We start from the raw sequence: 16,911 nt of genomic DNA, 5'->3' as shown, positions 1-16,911 counted from the left end.
GAGCTGTGCTGACCGTAATCCCTAATCCTATCACACACACTAGAAATAGCCGTGGAGCATACCTAACACTGCCTAGACGCCTCTTCACAGCCTAAGAGCTAACTAGCCCTAGAGATAGAAAATAAAGCCTACCTTGCCTCAGAGAAATTCCCCAAAGGAAAAGGCAGCCCCCCACATATATTGACTGTGAGTTAAGATGGAAGTCACAAACACAGAAATGAAACAGGATTCAGCAAAGGGAGGCCAGACTAACTAAACAGACAGAGGATAGGAAAGGTATCTTTGCGGTCAGCACAAAAACTACAAAAAGACCACGCAGAGTGTGCAAAAAGACCTCCGCACCGACTCACGGTGCGGAGGTGCCACTCTGCATCCCAGAGCTAGCAAGGCAAAATCATGATAGGAAGCTGGACAAGAAAACAATGAACAAATAATAAACTAGCAGGGACTTAGCTTCTGCTGGAGTAGACAGGTCACCAGAAAGATCCAAGAGCGAACTGAACCAGTACAAGAACATTGACAGCTGGCATGGAGTAACGATCTGAGTGGAGTTAAATAGAGCAGCCAGCCAAAGAATAAACTAAGTCACCTGTGGAAGGAACCTCAGAAGCAGCAGCTCCACTCACAGCCACCAGAGGGAGTCCATGGAGAGAACTCGCCGAAGTACCATTCATGACCACAGGAGGGAGTTCGATAACAGAATTCACAACAGACATCACCTATTGTGAATGGTGGATCCTGTGTTATCTACTGTATATAGATGTGTTATCAGTCATTGTACAGGAGGAGGAGGTGAGCTGTGATATCACCTATTGTGAATGGTGAATTCTGTGTTATCTACTGTATATAGAGGTGTTATCAGTCATTGTACAGGAGGAGGAGGTGAGCTGTGACATCACCTATTGTAAATGGTGGATCCTGTGTTATCTACTTTATATAGAGGTGTTATCAGTCCTTGTACAGGAGGAGGAGGAGGTGAGCTGGGACATCACCTATTGTGAATGATGGATCCTGTGTTATCTACTGTATATAGAGGTTATCAGTCATTGTACAGGAGGAGGAGGTGAGCTGTGACATCTCATGGACATATGGGAGCATATACAAGGATGGGGGACTATATACCAGGATTGGGAGAGCGTATACCAGGATGGGGGTGCATATACCAGGATAAGGGCATATACCAGGAGGATTGCATATATGTGCATGTCGGGCATATACCAAGATGAAGGGCATATACCAGGATGGGGGAGCATATACCAGGATGAAGGGCATTTACCAGGTTGGGGCATATACAAGGATTGGGGAGCATATACAAGGATGGAGGAGCATATATCAGGATGAAGGTCATATAGCATGGTGGGGGAGGATATACCAAGTTAGAGTTAACATATACCAGGATGAAGGGCATATAGCAGGATGAACAGCATGTACCAGGATGGGGGAGCATATACTAGGATTTGGGGAGCATGTACCAGGATGGAGGACCATATGCCATTATGGGGGCATGTATGTGGATTGGGGGAGCATATACCAGGATGGGGGAACATATACCAGGATGATGGTCATTTGCCAGGATGAAGGGCATATACCAGGATGAGGGTGCATATACCAGGATAAGCAGCATATTCCTTTATATCTGCAGCCTGGTAGCTCCTGTTTGTGCCTGCCCTCAGCATGAGTTGTTTCTTTCTAAACAAAAACCTCAGTATTCAGGTTAAATTGCCGTGTTGGCACTTTCGATAAATAAGTGGGTTTTGGGTATGCAAATTGCCTCTTCTGAGAAAAAGAGGACTTAACTCTATAGCGCCACCTGTTGGAAGTAGCGAATCTACAAGTCACAATCAACTCTTTAACGAGTCGCGCAATGTGACTTAGGATAAAAGCCAAATTAGTATCTCAATTCGCAGACACGGTGTTTCGGGCTGTTGGCCCTCGTCAGTGCGAAGCATGATAACTGATTTGGCTAGGTGAGAGGCTCTGGACTGGGGTCTAAGGGGTATTGTTTCTCCTTATGGAGAGTGACATACCGGCTCTGGCTTGTCAAGGTAAGGAGGCTTATTCGCCATGCAATGCTCCTCTGGGAAATATAATATGCAAATTGCCTCTTCTGAGGGTTTTGGGTTGCAGATTTGGCACTCGGTCTCTAAATGGTTTGCCATCACTGGTAGATACAGTATGCTGTGTATGTTGTGATTTGGCCCTTCTGCAGGCTCTTCACAGATGTCGGCTGAGTCCAATCATAAATGGCCTGAACTTTAACAGGGTCCATCTCGATAGTAGAAGGGGAAAAAATGAAACCCAAAAATGAAACCTTCTGAACTCCAAAGAGACATTTAGACCCCTTCACAAACAAGGAATTAGCACGAAGGACCTGGAACACCATTCTGACGTGCTTCACATGAGACTCCCAATCATCCGAAAAGACCAAAATATCATCCAAATATACAATCATGAATCTATCCAGGTACTCTCGGAAGATGTCATGCATAAAGGACTGAAACACAGATGGAGTATTAGAAAGCCCGAATGGCATCACCAGGTACTCAAAATGGCCCTCGAGCGTATTAAATGCTGTTTTCCATTCATCGCCCTGTTTAATACGCACAAGATTATACGCCCCTCGAAGATCTATCTTGGTGAACCAACTAGCCCCCTTAATCCGAGCAAACAAATCAGACAGCAGCGGCAAAGGGTACTGAAATTTGACCGTGATCTTATTAAGAATGCGGTAATCAATACAAGGTCTCAAAGAACCATCCTTCTTGGCCACAAAAAAGAACCCTGCTCCCAACGGTGATGACGACGGGCGAATATGACCTTTCTCCAAGGATTCCTTTATATAACTCCGCATAGCGGCGTGTTCTGGCACACATAAATTAAACAGTCGGCCCTTAGGAAACTTACTACCAGGAATCAAATTAATAGCACAATCGCAATCCCTATGAGGAGGTAGGGCTCTGGATTTGGGCTTATCAAATACATCCCGGTAATCCGACAAAAACTCAGGGACTTCAGAAGGAGTGGAAGACGAAATTGACAGCAATGGAACATCACCATGTACCCCTTGACAACCCCAGCTGGACAGAGACATAGATTTCCAAACCAATACTGGATTATGGACCTGTAGCCATGGCAACCCCAAAACGACCACATCATGCAGATTATGCAACACCAAAAAGCGAATATCCTCCTGATGTGCAGGAGCCATGCACATGGTCAATTGAATCCAGTACTGAGGCTTATTCTTAGCCAAAGGCGTAGCATCAATTCCTCTCAATGGAATAGGATATTGCAAGGGCTCCAAGAAAAAACCACAGCGCCTGGCAAACTCCAAGTCCATAAAATTCAGGGCAGCGCCTGAATCCACAAATGCCATAACAGAATAAATCAGGAATTGGAATTCTAGGCTCTAACATCGGATTCTGAACCACAAAAATTCTGAACCACAAAATCTTGAATGTTTTGTACCCATGCAGTGAGATGATCCACACAAGAGGACAGACCTTGAATGTCCATATCTACACCTGTGTCCTGAACCACCCAGAGGTTAAGGGGAAAAGAAAGACAAATCACACTGCAGAGAAAAAAAAATGGTCTCAGAACTTCTCTTATCCCTCTATTGAGATGCATTAATACTTTGGGCCAGCTGTACTGTTATGGACCTGGTGGTTAGGAGCACCCGGAACGACCTGATGGTTAAACTAACACAGGACAAGCTCTGGGAAGTGGGAGCTGTGCTGACCGTAATCCCTAATCCTATCACACACACTAGAAATAGCCGTGGAGCATACCTAACACTGCCTAGACGCCTCTTCACAGCCTAAGAGCTAACTAGCCCTAGAGATAGAAAATAAAGCCTACCTTGCCTCAGAGAAATTCCCCAAAGGAAAAGGCAGCCCCCCACATATATTGACTGTGAGTTAAGATGGAAGTCACAAACACAGAAATGAAACAGGATTCAGCAAAGGGAGGCCAGACTAACTAAACAGACAGAGGATAGGAAAGGTATCTTTGCGGTCAGCACAAAAACTACAAAAAGACCACGCAGAGTGTGCAAAAAGACCTCCGCACCGACTCACGGTGCGGAGGTGCCACTCTGCATCCCAGAGCTAGCAAGGCAAAATCATGATAGGAAGCTGGACAAGAAAACAATGAACAAATAATAAACTAGCAGGGACTTAGCTTCTGCTGGAGTAGACAGGTCACCAGAAAGATCCAAGAGCGAACTGAACCAGTACAAGAACATTGACAGCTGGCATGGAGTAACGATCTGAGTGGAGTTAAATAGAGCAGCCAGCCAAAGAATAAACTAAGTCACCTGTGGAAGGAACCTCAGAAGCAGCAGCTCCACTCACAGCCACCAGAGGGAGTCCATGGAGAGAACTCGCCGAAGTACCATTCATGACCACAGGAGGGAGTTCGATAACAGAATTCACAACAGACATCACCTATTGTGAATGGTGGATCCTGTGTTATCTACTGTATATAGATGTGTTATCAGTCATTGTACAGGAGGAGGAGGTGAGCTGTGATATCACCTATTGTGAATGGTGAATTCTGTGTTATCTACTGTATATAGAGGTGTTATCAGTCATTGTACAGGAGGAGGAGGTGAGCTGTGACATCACCTATTGTAAATGGTGGATCCTGTGTTATCTACTTTATATAGAGGTGTTATCAGTCCTTGTACAGGAGGAGGAGGAGGTGAGCTGGGACATCACCTATTGTGAATGATGGATCCTGTGTTATCTACTGTATATAGAGGTTATCAGTCATTGTACAGGAGGAGGAGGTGAGCTGTGACATCTCATGGACATATGGGAGCATATACAAGGATGGGGGACTATATACCAGGATTGGGAGAGCGTATACCAGGATGGGGGTGCATATACCAGGATAAGGGCATATACCAGGAGGATTGCATATATGTGCATGTCGGGCATATACCAAGATGAAGGGCATATACCAGGATGGGGGAGCATATACCAGGATGAAGGGCATTTACCAGGTTGGGGCATATACAAGGATTGGGGGAGCATATACAAGGATGGAGGAGCATATATCAGGATGAAGGTCATATAGCATGGTGGGGGAGGATATACCAAGTTAGAGTTAACATATACCAGGATGAAGGGCATATAGCAGGATGAACAGCATGTACCAGGATGGGGGAGCATATACTAGGATTTGGGGAGCATGTACCAGGATGGAGGACCATATGCCATTATGGGGGCATGTATGTGGATTGGGGGAGCATATACCAGGATGGGGGAACATATACCAGGATGAAGGTCATTTGCCAGGATGAAGGGCATATACCAGGATGAGGGTGCATATACCAGGATAAGCAGCATATTCCTTTATATCTGCAGCCTGGTAGCTCCTGTTTGTGCCTGCCCTCAGCATGAGTTGTTTCTTTCTAAACAAAAACCTCAGTATTCAGGTTAAATTGCCGTGTTGGCACTTTCGATAAATAAGTGGGTTTTGGGTATGCAAATTGCCTCTTCTGAGAAAAAGAGGACTTAACTCTATAGCGCCACCTGTTGGAAGTAGCGAATCTACAAGTCACAATCAACTCTTTAACGAGTCGCGCAATGTGACTTAGGATAAAAGCCAAATTAGTATCTCAATTCGCAGACACGGTGTTTCGGGCTGTTGGCCCTCGTCAGTGCGAAGCATGATAACTGATTTGGCTAGGTGAGAGGCTCTGGACTGGGGTCTAAGGGGTATTGTTTCTCCTTATGGAGAGTGACATACCGGCTCTGGCTTGTCAAGGTAAGGAGGCTTATTCGCCATGCAATGCTCCTCTGGGAAATATAATATGCAAATTGCCTCTTCTGAGGGTTTTGGGTTGCAGATTTGGCACTCGGTCTCTAAATGGTTTGCCATCACTGGTAGATACAGTATGCTGTGTATGTTGTGATTGGCCCTGATCATGGAAGGTTCAGCGTTAGGTTGCCTAATCTCAGGTTAGGGTCTGGCACATTTATGTTCAGTTCCTGGATTATAACATTTTTTTAAATTTGTTATGCTATTTTGAGCTCTAAGGGGTAACGTTTCTCCCTGTGGAGATTGACATACCGGCTCTGACATGCCAAGATAAGGGGGCTTATTCGCTGTGTAATGCTCTTCTGGGAAATGTAATATGTAAATTGCCTCTTCAGAGAGGAAGAGGACTTGAACTCTGTAGTGCCACCTTTGCACTAATGAGGGCCAGTAGCCTGAAACACCGTGTTTTCAAATTGAGATTCAAATTTGGCTTTTATCCAAAGTCAAATTGCAAAACTCGTTAATGGGTCGATAATGACTTGCTGGATCGCTGCTTCCAACAGGTGGCGCTATAGAGTTCAAGTCCTCTTCCTCTCTGAAGAGGCAATTCGCATCTTATGCGGTTTTCAAAATGTTTTACTTTTTATCTGTTAATAAGCTTTAACTAAGCACAGTTCTTTGATCAATAATATATATTTCATGTTCACAAAAATTATTGTGAATATCTTAATACTATTATGATGAATTGTGATAGTTCTGATTTTTAAGGGCTTTTATGTTTCCTTTAAGATCGCCGGAGTGTTCAATTCACCGTATAGACAACATCCGGATGAAATGGAATTCCGGCTAAAAAGAGCGAGACCTCTGAGCCATCGAGAAATACCAAAGAAAGAGAATGATATTGGCTTTGTTGATTGGACTGATTGTAGACACCCCTATTCATTCCCAACGACCCAACCTCTTCCTCCAATTGGCAGAAAGAAGCCACAGGTATGCGATAAGTATATAATAATACATGTAGAATACTTTTGTTTGTGCCTTAGCTAGGGCTATCTTTAGGTCAAAATTAGCTTTATAGTCTTAGGCATTGACTGTGTAAGACAACCCTTGGCAATATACCAAATCGGCAATGTAAATGTAATTTATTGGGATTTCATGAATGGCACTCCTCTTACCTTTTGCCTAGCATCAAGTATATTATCTGTTCTCATCAGCGGGTTTGGCCTGGCCTACTGATGTAGGGCACATGCTCTATGCCCAATGACTGGAAGATTCATAGTTTACGCCTGGTGGCTTATATACTCATCAGGTTAGTAGACTCTGACGCCCAAGGTCGAAAGTATAGACAGAGTAGCTTGGCAGATTGAGTTGAAGATGTGCCCAAGGAGTGGTGTTCCTGGTTGCTGAACCCACTGTATATGGGACCCCACTTGAGTGACACAGTTGGTGAGAATGGATACTGTAATGTGTGACACATATGCGATGGCGGTCCAGGCTGGCTAATCAGATGAAGAGCCACAGATGCAGCAGGTAAGAGGAGGTTGTTGTTCAGCGGCCACAGATTAATGACATGGCCAATGGACCAGGTCCTGCAAATAGATTTAGGCCAACACTACTGACATTACATTTATGCACACCTCATTTCTAGGGTTGATCAAATAACTTTGGATAAGTGCTTATCCGAATAGCTATAGGGCTTACCGAATGGCTGCATTGGTAAGCTGGATACCTGGAGCGCTCCCGATAATCAGCTGTACGGCGCCGCAGCTTATGTGTCACGGCTGTGTGACAGTAACAGCACATGCATGGAGAGCCTGTTTGTTGTGAGACATGCAGCTGTGGCACCAAACAGCTGATTATCGGGAGCACTCCAGGTATCCAAGTTACCAATGCAGCTATTTGGTAAGTGCTATAGCTATTCGGATAAGCACGTATTCAAAGCTATTCGATCAACCCTACTAATTTCCATTCTTTTAAGTATATAATCTTATTGTCGGCCATCAGGCCAGGATGATGAATTCTTCTATTTCCTAGCTGAAAATCAGATTATATCGGGGCCTTTTCTTTTTGGATTGAGGTACAATAGACTGCCCCCTTGTACACTTTTTATTATGTGGCATTGTTCATAAAGTATCCTTCCTGAGAAAAGTCGATCCTAGGATCTAGTCTGGGGTTTTCGGACCTGTTAACAGCAGCTGGGTTAGTTCAGCAGAGGGGAGTGTGTTGGGACTGGAGAAAGGTAGAGCCGCTGGTTAGTCTGCTCTACAAAGAGAGGTGTGCTACAGGCAAACAGAGAGATGTTTGTTTGGTGAACACGTTTAATACAAGTGTTAACTGCTGCTGGGCCTACCGAGATTGGTGAAGCTGCAACTTTCATGTTGTTTCATTCTACCTGAAGAAAATAACTGTTTATGTTATCCATTGATGTTCAAGGAACAATGTTTTCGTTTTGCAACTGTAAAGTTTATGGTGGACAATAACTACATGCTGTTTTGATATAAAACCCTGTGCTACCTGTATCCAAGCGGATACCCGAGAGCGTGAGATCCTGCAATATATATATTTTGATCTTTGCCTCTTTCTCAAAGCTCCTGTTTAGCTCAATCTGGCCCTATGTAAAAAAAAAAAATAATAATAATTACCACGAATCAACCAATTAACTGTTATGAACAGGTAATTCAGAACCACAATGGACATTGAAGTTCAGAGCACACAAAGTGACCTGACAACTACCAAAAACAAAGGACGAGCTCTGAGACGTGGAAACTCTGCTGACCGCAATCCCTAATCCTAACACACCACACTAGAGGTAGCCGTGGATTGCGCCTAACGCTCCCTATGCAACTCGGCACAGCCTGAGAAACTAACTAGCCCTGAAGATAGAAAAATAAGCCTACCTTGCCTCAGAGAAATTCCCCAAAGGAAAAGGCAGCCCCCCACATATAATGACTGTGAGTAAGATGAAAATACAAACACAGAGATGAAATAGATTTAGCAAAGTGAGGCCCGACTTACTGAATAGACCGAGGATAGGAAAGATAGCTTTGCGGTCAATACAAAAACCTACAAACAACCACGCAGAGGGGCAAAAAGACCCTCCGCACCGACTAACGGTACGGAGGTGCTCCCTCTGCGTCTCAGAGCTTCCAGCAAGCAAGAAAAACCAATATAGCAAGCTGGACAGAAAAAATAGCAAACAAAAAATAACACAAGCAAAACTTAGCTTATGCAGGATAGACAGGCCACAGGAACGATCCAGGAGGAAGCAAGACCAATACTAGAACATTGACTGGAGGCCAGGATCAAAGCACCAGGTGGAGTTAAATAGAGCAGCACCTAACGACTTAACCTCATCACCTGAGGAAGGAAACTCAGAAGCCGCAGTACCACTCTCATCCACAGGAGGGAGCTTGGCCACAGAATTCACAACAATTAACCACATTGACAATTGGGTTTAATTTCACTAGCCATGATTACTGCCAGACTTATTGAATCTAAATTTACCTGGCATTTTGAAACAAGAAGAAAATCTCATTAGGCCGCACATGATGCCATTATCTTGATAGTGAAGATACCAGTGCCAAAGAGAGCTATTGAAAATCTACCAATCTGGGAAAAGTTTCAAAGCTATTGGTAAGGTCCTGGGACTATAGCGAATTACAGTGAGAGCCAATATCAAGAAATGGTGAAAGTTTGGTACTTTGATGAACTTTCCCATACTGGCCTTCCAAAATTTTACCGAGAGCAAATCAGCGACTAATATAGGAGATAATGAAAGAGAGCAGACAAACATCTAAAAAATGGCAAAACTTATTGACTCGAGTATAAGCCTAGAGTGAAAATGCAGCATTTACCGGTGAATTTCAAAAATAAAAATAGATCATTATTTCCCCATAGCTGTGCCATATAGTGCTCTGCACCGTTCATATTTCCCCATAGCTGTGCCCCATATAGTGCTCTGCACCGTTCATTTTGTCCCATAGCTGTGCCCCATATAGTGCTCTGCACCGTTCATTTTGTCCCATAGCTGTGCCCCATACTGTGCTCGGCACCGTTCATTATTGCCCCATATGTGTGCCCCATATACAATGCTCTGCACCGTTCATTTTGTCCCATAGCTGTGCCCCATACAGTGCTCTGCACCGTTCATTGTGCCCCATATCTGGGCCCCATATAGTGCTCTGCACCGTTCATTGTGCCCCATAGCTGTGCCCCATATACAGTGCTCTGCACCGTTCATTGTGCCCCATAGCTGTGCCCCATATACAGTGCTCTGCACCGTTCATTGTGCCCCATATCTGTGCCCCATATAGTGCTCTGCACCGTTCATTGTGCCCCATAGCTGTGCCCCATATACAGTGCTCTGCACCGTTCATTGTGCCCCATATCTGTGCCCCATATAGTGCTCTGCACCGTTCATTGTGCCCCATAGCTGTGCCCCATATACAGTGCTCTGCACCGTTCATTGTGCCCCATAGCTGTGCCCCATATAGTGCTCTGCACCATTCATTGTGCCCCATAGCTGTGCCCCATATACAGTGCTCTGCACCGTTCATTGTGCCCCATAGCTGTGCCCCATATAGTGCTCTGCACCGTTCATTGTGCCCCATAGCTGTGCCCCATATACAGTGCTCTGCACCGTTCATTGTGCCCCATAGCTGTGCCCCATATACAGTGCTCTGCACCGTTCATTGTGCCCCATATCTGTGCCCCATATAGTGCTCTGCACCGTTCATTGTGCCCCATAGCTGTGCCCCATATACAGTGCTCTGCACCGTTCATTGTGCCCCATATCTGTGCCCCATATAGTGCTCTGCACCGTTCATTGTGCCCCATAGCTGTGCCCCATATACAGTGCTCTGCACCGTTCATTGTGCCCCATAGCTGTGCCCCATATAGTGCTCTGCACCATTCATTGTGCCCCATAGCTGTGCCCCATATAGTGCTCTGCACCGTTCATATATCCCCATAGATGCTCCACATAAATCTGTGCCGCCGCTGCTGCTGCAATAAAAAAAAAAAAACACACATACTCACCTCTCTTGCTTGCAGCTCCCGGCGTCTCGTTCCGGCGCCTCCATCTTCCCGGCGTCTCTTCTCTGACTGATCAGGCAGAGGGCGCCGCGCACACTATATGCGTCATCGCGCCCTCTGACCTGAACAGTCAGAGCGCAGACGCCGGGAAGATGGAGGCGCCGGGAAGATGGAGCGGCGCCCGGCGGCTGGAACGCGGACAGGTGAATATTACATACTTACCTGGTCCCGACGTCCGGCTCCCTCTGCCTGTCACAGCTGTCTTCGGTGCCGCAGCCTCTTTCTCTATCAGCGGTCACCGGCACCGCTGATTAGAGAAATGAATAGGCGGCTCCACCCCTATGGGAGGTGGAGCCGCCTATTCATTTTTCTAATGAGCGGTCCCACGTGACCGCTGAAGAGGGGAAGAACTGCAGCACCGAAGACCGTGGGATGGCAGGAGGAGTGCCAGGATCGCCGGGACTAGGTAAGTATGCCTCGGCGCCCTCTCCCCCTCACCCACCGACCCTGCCACCCACCTTGACTCGAGTATAAGCCGAGAGGGGCACTTTCAGCCCAAAAATTTGGGCTGAAAATCTCGGCTTATACTCGAGTATATATGGTAAATTTAGGGCAAAAGTCTTATCCATTGGAGATTTGTAAGGTGCAAACCACTGATGACTAAAAATGAACATAGACTCACCTTGAATTTTCAAAAAGAAACAACTTTGAGATGACTCCCAAGACTTTTTGGATTATATTCTTTGAACTGTTGAGTCAACAAGACAAGACGTGTGTCCCATTACATGTGGAGTAAAGCTAACACTGTATTATTTCATTAGAACATCATATCAATAATTAAACACAATGATGGTAGTGTGATGGTGTGGGGTTGCTTTGCTTCTCCAGGTCTGGATGGAACCATTCAATCTGCTATAGAATATATCCAGAAAGATTTTTCCACCTATCACTTTGTTGCTCAAAGCTCAAATGCAGTTTGATTCTTGCAGAAGAACAATGATCACAATATTAGGGCTTAGCTTCTGAGGGTGAGTCACAAAGCTGCAGGTCATGCTGAGCACACGGACCAAGAGCATTGTCACAGCAGACTGGAAGACACATGGAACAGCGAGGCCCTTATTCACAAAGCTGCTGGTTATGGTGAACACACGGACCAAGAGCGTTGTCACAACAGACCGGAAGACCCATGGAACAGCGAGGCCCTTATTCACAAAGCTGCTGGTCATGGTGAACACACGGACCAAGAGCATTGTCACAACAGACTGGAAGACCCATGGAACAGCGAGGCCCTTATTCACAAAGCTGCTGGTCATGGTGAACACATGGACTAAGAGCGTTGTCATAACAGTCTGGAAGACCCATGGAACAGCGAGGCCCTTATTCTCAAAGCTGCTGGTTATGGTGGACACACGGACCTAGAGCGTTGTCACAACAGACTGGAAGACCCATGGAACAGCGAGGCCCTTATTCTCAAAGCTGCTGGTTATGGTGGACACACGGACCTAGAGCGTTGTCACAACAGACTGGAAGACCCATGGAACAGCGAGGCCCTTATTCACAAAGCTGCTGGTCATGGTGAATACACGGACCAAGAGCGTTGTTACAACAGACTGGAAGACCCATGGAACAGCGAGGCCCTTATTCACAAAGCTGCTGGTCATGGTGAACACACGAACCTAGAGTGTTGTCACAACAGAATGGAAGACCCATGGAACAGCGAGGCCCTTATTCACAAAGCTGCTGGTCATGGTGGACACACGGACCTAGAGCGTTGTCACAACAGACTGGAAGACCCATGGAACAGCGAGGCTCTTATTCACAAAGCTGCTGGTCATGGTGAATACACGGACCAAGAGCGTTGTCACAACAGACTGGAAGACCCATGGAACAGCGAGGCCCTTATTCACAAAGCTGCTGGTCATGGTGAACACACGGACCAAGAGCGTTGTCACAGCAGGTTGGAAGGCCCATGGAGCAGTGAGGCCCTGGAAAACAGGCTATGCTGGACTGCAAATAAACAAAGCAGTACACCACAGAACCAATAGTGCAGATAAACATAGGTGAGCAGATGAAGAGAAAAACAGCAAGTTTCAAGCAGAACTTAGATGTAGGTTGTAAATATTACAGTAGTATGCAACTGTGGTTGCATCGTGATGTGATCAGTCTCTAAATAAAAGTCCGTAATTCTATAGCAAACGTTGGGTAAATTACGAGGTCTGAGAAGCAGTAGATGCAAGTTCCTCGTAGAAGATTGTAACATAATGTCAACAGTTACTAATTGTATTTTGTAATGCTTACAGCAAATGATGGTTAACCAACGGAATCAGCATAAGCAAATTGTAGAATCCACAGCAGTTTGCAGCATAATGAGAACACATTCTAACAACAGTTTGTAATGCTTATAGCAAACGATGTGTTAACCTTTAGCAGTTTGTAGTGAAGATGCAGCCAAAGGAACTGAACGGTGGCTAGTCCATGCCACATGAAAAATGAAAACAACACTGCACTGTATGAATATTAAGACACCTCAAGTGTGTCTAAGTGGACTTTAAAAGTCCTTAGATGATGATGTCCTTGAGGTATACTGGGCAACATGTAAAGCCCGACATGGAGCACAGCAAAGGACATCAGCCGTAGGAGTAAGGAGCAGAGCCCGGCCTAGAAACTGAGACCGATGTGTAACCAAAAATGGGTGAGGGGTGAATACTTTTTCACTATACTGTATTTACTGGCAGTGGGAACATACTTTCATTGATGCCCTGCCCCATTTTCAATAAGCCAAGCTTTGTTTAGTTCAGTCCTGTGTGCCCTGAAGTGCATCCTTGGCGTCCATCATGTGATTCATCTGATCTCCAATTCATGTGCTAGGTCAAACAGAATATATCTGTGGCCATGTTTAGTGCACCGTGTTTAGAGACTACTGCTGTTAGTTACAATTGTATCAGAAAATTGCAAGATGTATTTTTTATGTTTTTCTTGATTCTAGTGCTCGCTAAGCTTTGGAATTTGGCTCATCGTAGGTATTACCTATGAATACTATACATCCACCCTCAACATTGACAGAACCACTTAAATATCAAATTACATTTTACGAGACAAAAAAAAAATCTCCATTAAAGACCATGAAATATAACAACCTTCCTGTCCATCTGCTGAAAGTGCTGGATGATACTTATTTGCCATTTGTGTTATTTACGGTCTATAACTTTTATGGTAACTGGTTCCTATTATTGGTTTCTATTAATGTAAAACATAAGTGAGCAGAAATGAGGCGTGAATCGTCCCTTTTTTCTTTGTCTTTACTTTTAGTCCAGCTGTGACTGGTTACTGACAAGCTATTAGAATATGTAGAAGTCAAGACAAGCTCCCGTCTTTGTTCGTGAAAATCCATAAAAATAATTCTAGCGGCTCTGGCTAAGATGGAGAATTATAATTCGCCCTGAAGGATTTCCAGAAGTTTTAAGAGCATACGTGGGTATATGTGGTCATTTGGTCACAGTCCCAATGGGCCCCTGCTCCATTTTGGCTTTAAATGTGTTAAACATGTTCACCATGCCCTATCATCTGGCCGAGTCTACCCTATGCCAGCTAGAGACTCTGCCATTCTCACCATTAAAAATACCAGGATAGCACCAAAGCTAACGTGAACAGAACTTTACATTTACATTACATTTACTAATACAGTATTTGATAAAATTTTAATAAATCGGGTCTACATGTTAAGGACCCTCTTCCCTTAGTCATAGCAAAGACCAGCTACAATGATTGCCTCTCCTGCTCTGGAGGACCTAGCAATGTGTAATACCCTATTTGCCCTGTGGAGGCTCTGCTAGAAAATAAAAGACTTGCCAGTAGGTTTCTCCTCACTTTATAGCTGAGTATCTGTGATCAGTGGATCTTTTTACCAAAAATTGAATTGTTAAAAGTTTACAGACTCTTTAAGATATTAATTTTGTTGAATTTTTTTCTCTTTTTTTTGTCTTAAAAAATGAATGTAGTAATTCTAATATATAAATTGTGATATTATATGTCATAATTACATACATTCTACCAACACTAATATAATTTCAATGTTTGCATGTATAGCATTATACAACCCCTGGCAAAAATTATGGAATCACCGGCCTTGGAGGATGTTCATTCAGTTATTTAATTTTGTATAAAAAAAGAAGATCACACACATGGTACAAAACTAAAGTAATTTCAAATGGCAACTTTCTGGCTTTAAAAAAAACACTAAAAGAAATCAAGAACAAAAAATGTGGTAGTCAGTAATGGTTACTTTTTTTAACCAAGCGTAGAGAAAAAATTATGGAATCACTCAATTCTGAGGAAAAAGTTAAGGAATCACCCTGTAAATTTTCATACCCAAAAATTACACCTGCATCAAATTAGATCTGCTCGTTAGTCTGCATCTAAAAAGGAGTGATCACACCTTGGAAAGCTATTGCACCAAGTGGACTGACATGAATCATGGCTCCAACACGAGAGATGCCAATTGAAACAAAGGAGAGGATTATCAAACTCTTAAAAGAGGGTAAATCATCACGCAATGTTGCAAAAGATGTTGGTTGTTCAGTCAGCTGTGTCTAAAATCTGGACCAAATACAAACAACATTGGAAGGTTGTTAAAGGCAAACATACTGGTAGACCAAGGAAGACATCAAAGTGTCAAGACCGGAAACTTAAAGCAATATGTCTCCAAAACAGGAAATGCACAACAAAACAAATGAGAAACTAATGGGTGGAAACTGGAGTCAACGTCTGTGACCGAACTGTAAGAAACCGCCTAAAGAAAATGGGATTTACTTACAGAAAAGCTAAACGAAAGCCATCATTAAAACCTAAACAGAAAAAATAAGGTTACAGTGGGCTAAGGAAAAGAAATTGTGGACTGTGGATGACTGAATGAAAGTCACACACTGTGTGCAGAATTATTAGGCAAGTTGTATTTTAGATGATTATTTTTAGTATTGATCAACAACTATGTTCTCAATCAACCCAAAAGACTCAAATATCAAAGCTTAATATTTTTGGTAGTTGGAGTGTTTTTTTTTTACATTTGGCTATCTTAGGAGGATATCTGTTTGTGCAGGTAACGACTACTGTGCAGAAATAAACATTTCTGACATGCAAAAGCAAAACCCCCCAAAATTAGTGACCAATATAGCCCCCTTTCTTTATGATGACACTCAGCAGCCTTCATCCATAGATTCTGTCAGATGCTTGATCTGTTTACAACCAACATTGCGTGCAGCAGCCACCACAGCCTCCAGACACTGTTCCGAGAGGTGGACTGTTTTCCCTCCCTGTAGATCTCACATTTTATGAGGGACCACAGGTTCTCTATGGGGTTCAGATCAGGTGAACAGGGGGGCCATGTCATTATTTTTCTTCTTTGAGAACTTTACTGGCCAGCCACGCTGTGGAGTAGTTGGAGGCATGTGATGGAGCATTGTCCTGCATGAAAATCATGTTTTTCTTGAACGATACCGACTTCTTCCTGTACCACTGCTTGAAGAAGTTGTCTTCCAGAAACTGGCAGTAGGTCTGGGAGTTGAGCTTCACTCCATCCTCAACCCAAAAAGGTCCCACAAGTTCATCTTTGATACCAGCCCATACCAGTACCCCACCTCTACCTTGCTGGCGTCTGAGTCGGAGTGGAGCTCTCTGCCCTTCACTGATCCAGCCTCTGGCCCATCCATCTGGCCCATCAAGAGTCACTCTCATTTCATCAGTCCATAAAACCTTTGAAAAGTCAGTCTTAAGATATAAAACTGGTGGCAAATGGCATCTTGGCAGCTTCACGCTTGATTTTCCTCAATTCATGGGCAGTTATTTTGCACCTTTTTTGCCCAACACGCTTCTTGCGACCCTGTTGGCTATTTGCTTTGAAACGCTTGATTGTTCGGCGATCATGCTTCAAATGTTTGGCAATTTCAACACTGCTGCATCCCTCTGCAAGACATCTCACAATTTTGGACTTTTCAGAGCCCGTCAAATCTCTCTTCTGACCCAATTTGCCAAAAGAAATGAAGTTGCCTAATAATTAAGCACACCTTATATAGGGTTTTGATGTCATTAGACAACACCCCTCCTCGTTACAGA

At 44.2% G+C, this 16,911-nt stretch overlaps 1 protein-coding gene across 1 annotated transcript in view; it reads left to right on the top strand.

Moving 5' to 3' along the window:
* Window positions 1-16,911, top strand: part of SPATA17 (spermatogenesis associated 17) — a 253,310-nt gene that overhangs the window by 183,887 nt on the left and 52,512 nt on the right. The window contains exon 7 of the mRNA XM_069768487.1: window positions 6,559-6,759. Coding sequence (XP_069624588.1) covers window positions 6,559-6,759 — 201 coding nt within the window. The remainder of the gene's footprint in view (window positions 1-6,558; window positions 6,760-16,911) is intronic.

This window comes from Ranitomeya imitator, chromosome 5, assembly GCF_032444005.1.
Source record: "Ranitomeya imitator isolate aRanImi1 chromosome 5, aRanImi1.pri, whole genome shotgun sequence".
Taxonomy (NCBI): Eukaryota; Metazoa; Chordata; class Amphibia; order Anura; family Dendrobatidae; genus Ranitomeya; species Ranitomeya imitator.
Note: the sequence above shows the minus strand (reverse complement) of the source record. Positions and strands in the feature narration are given on the sequence as shown.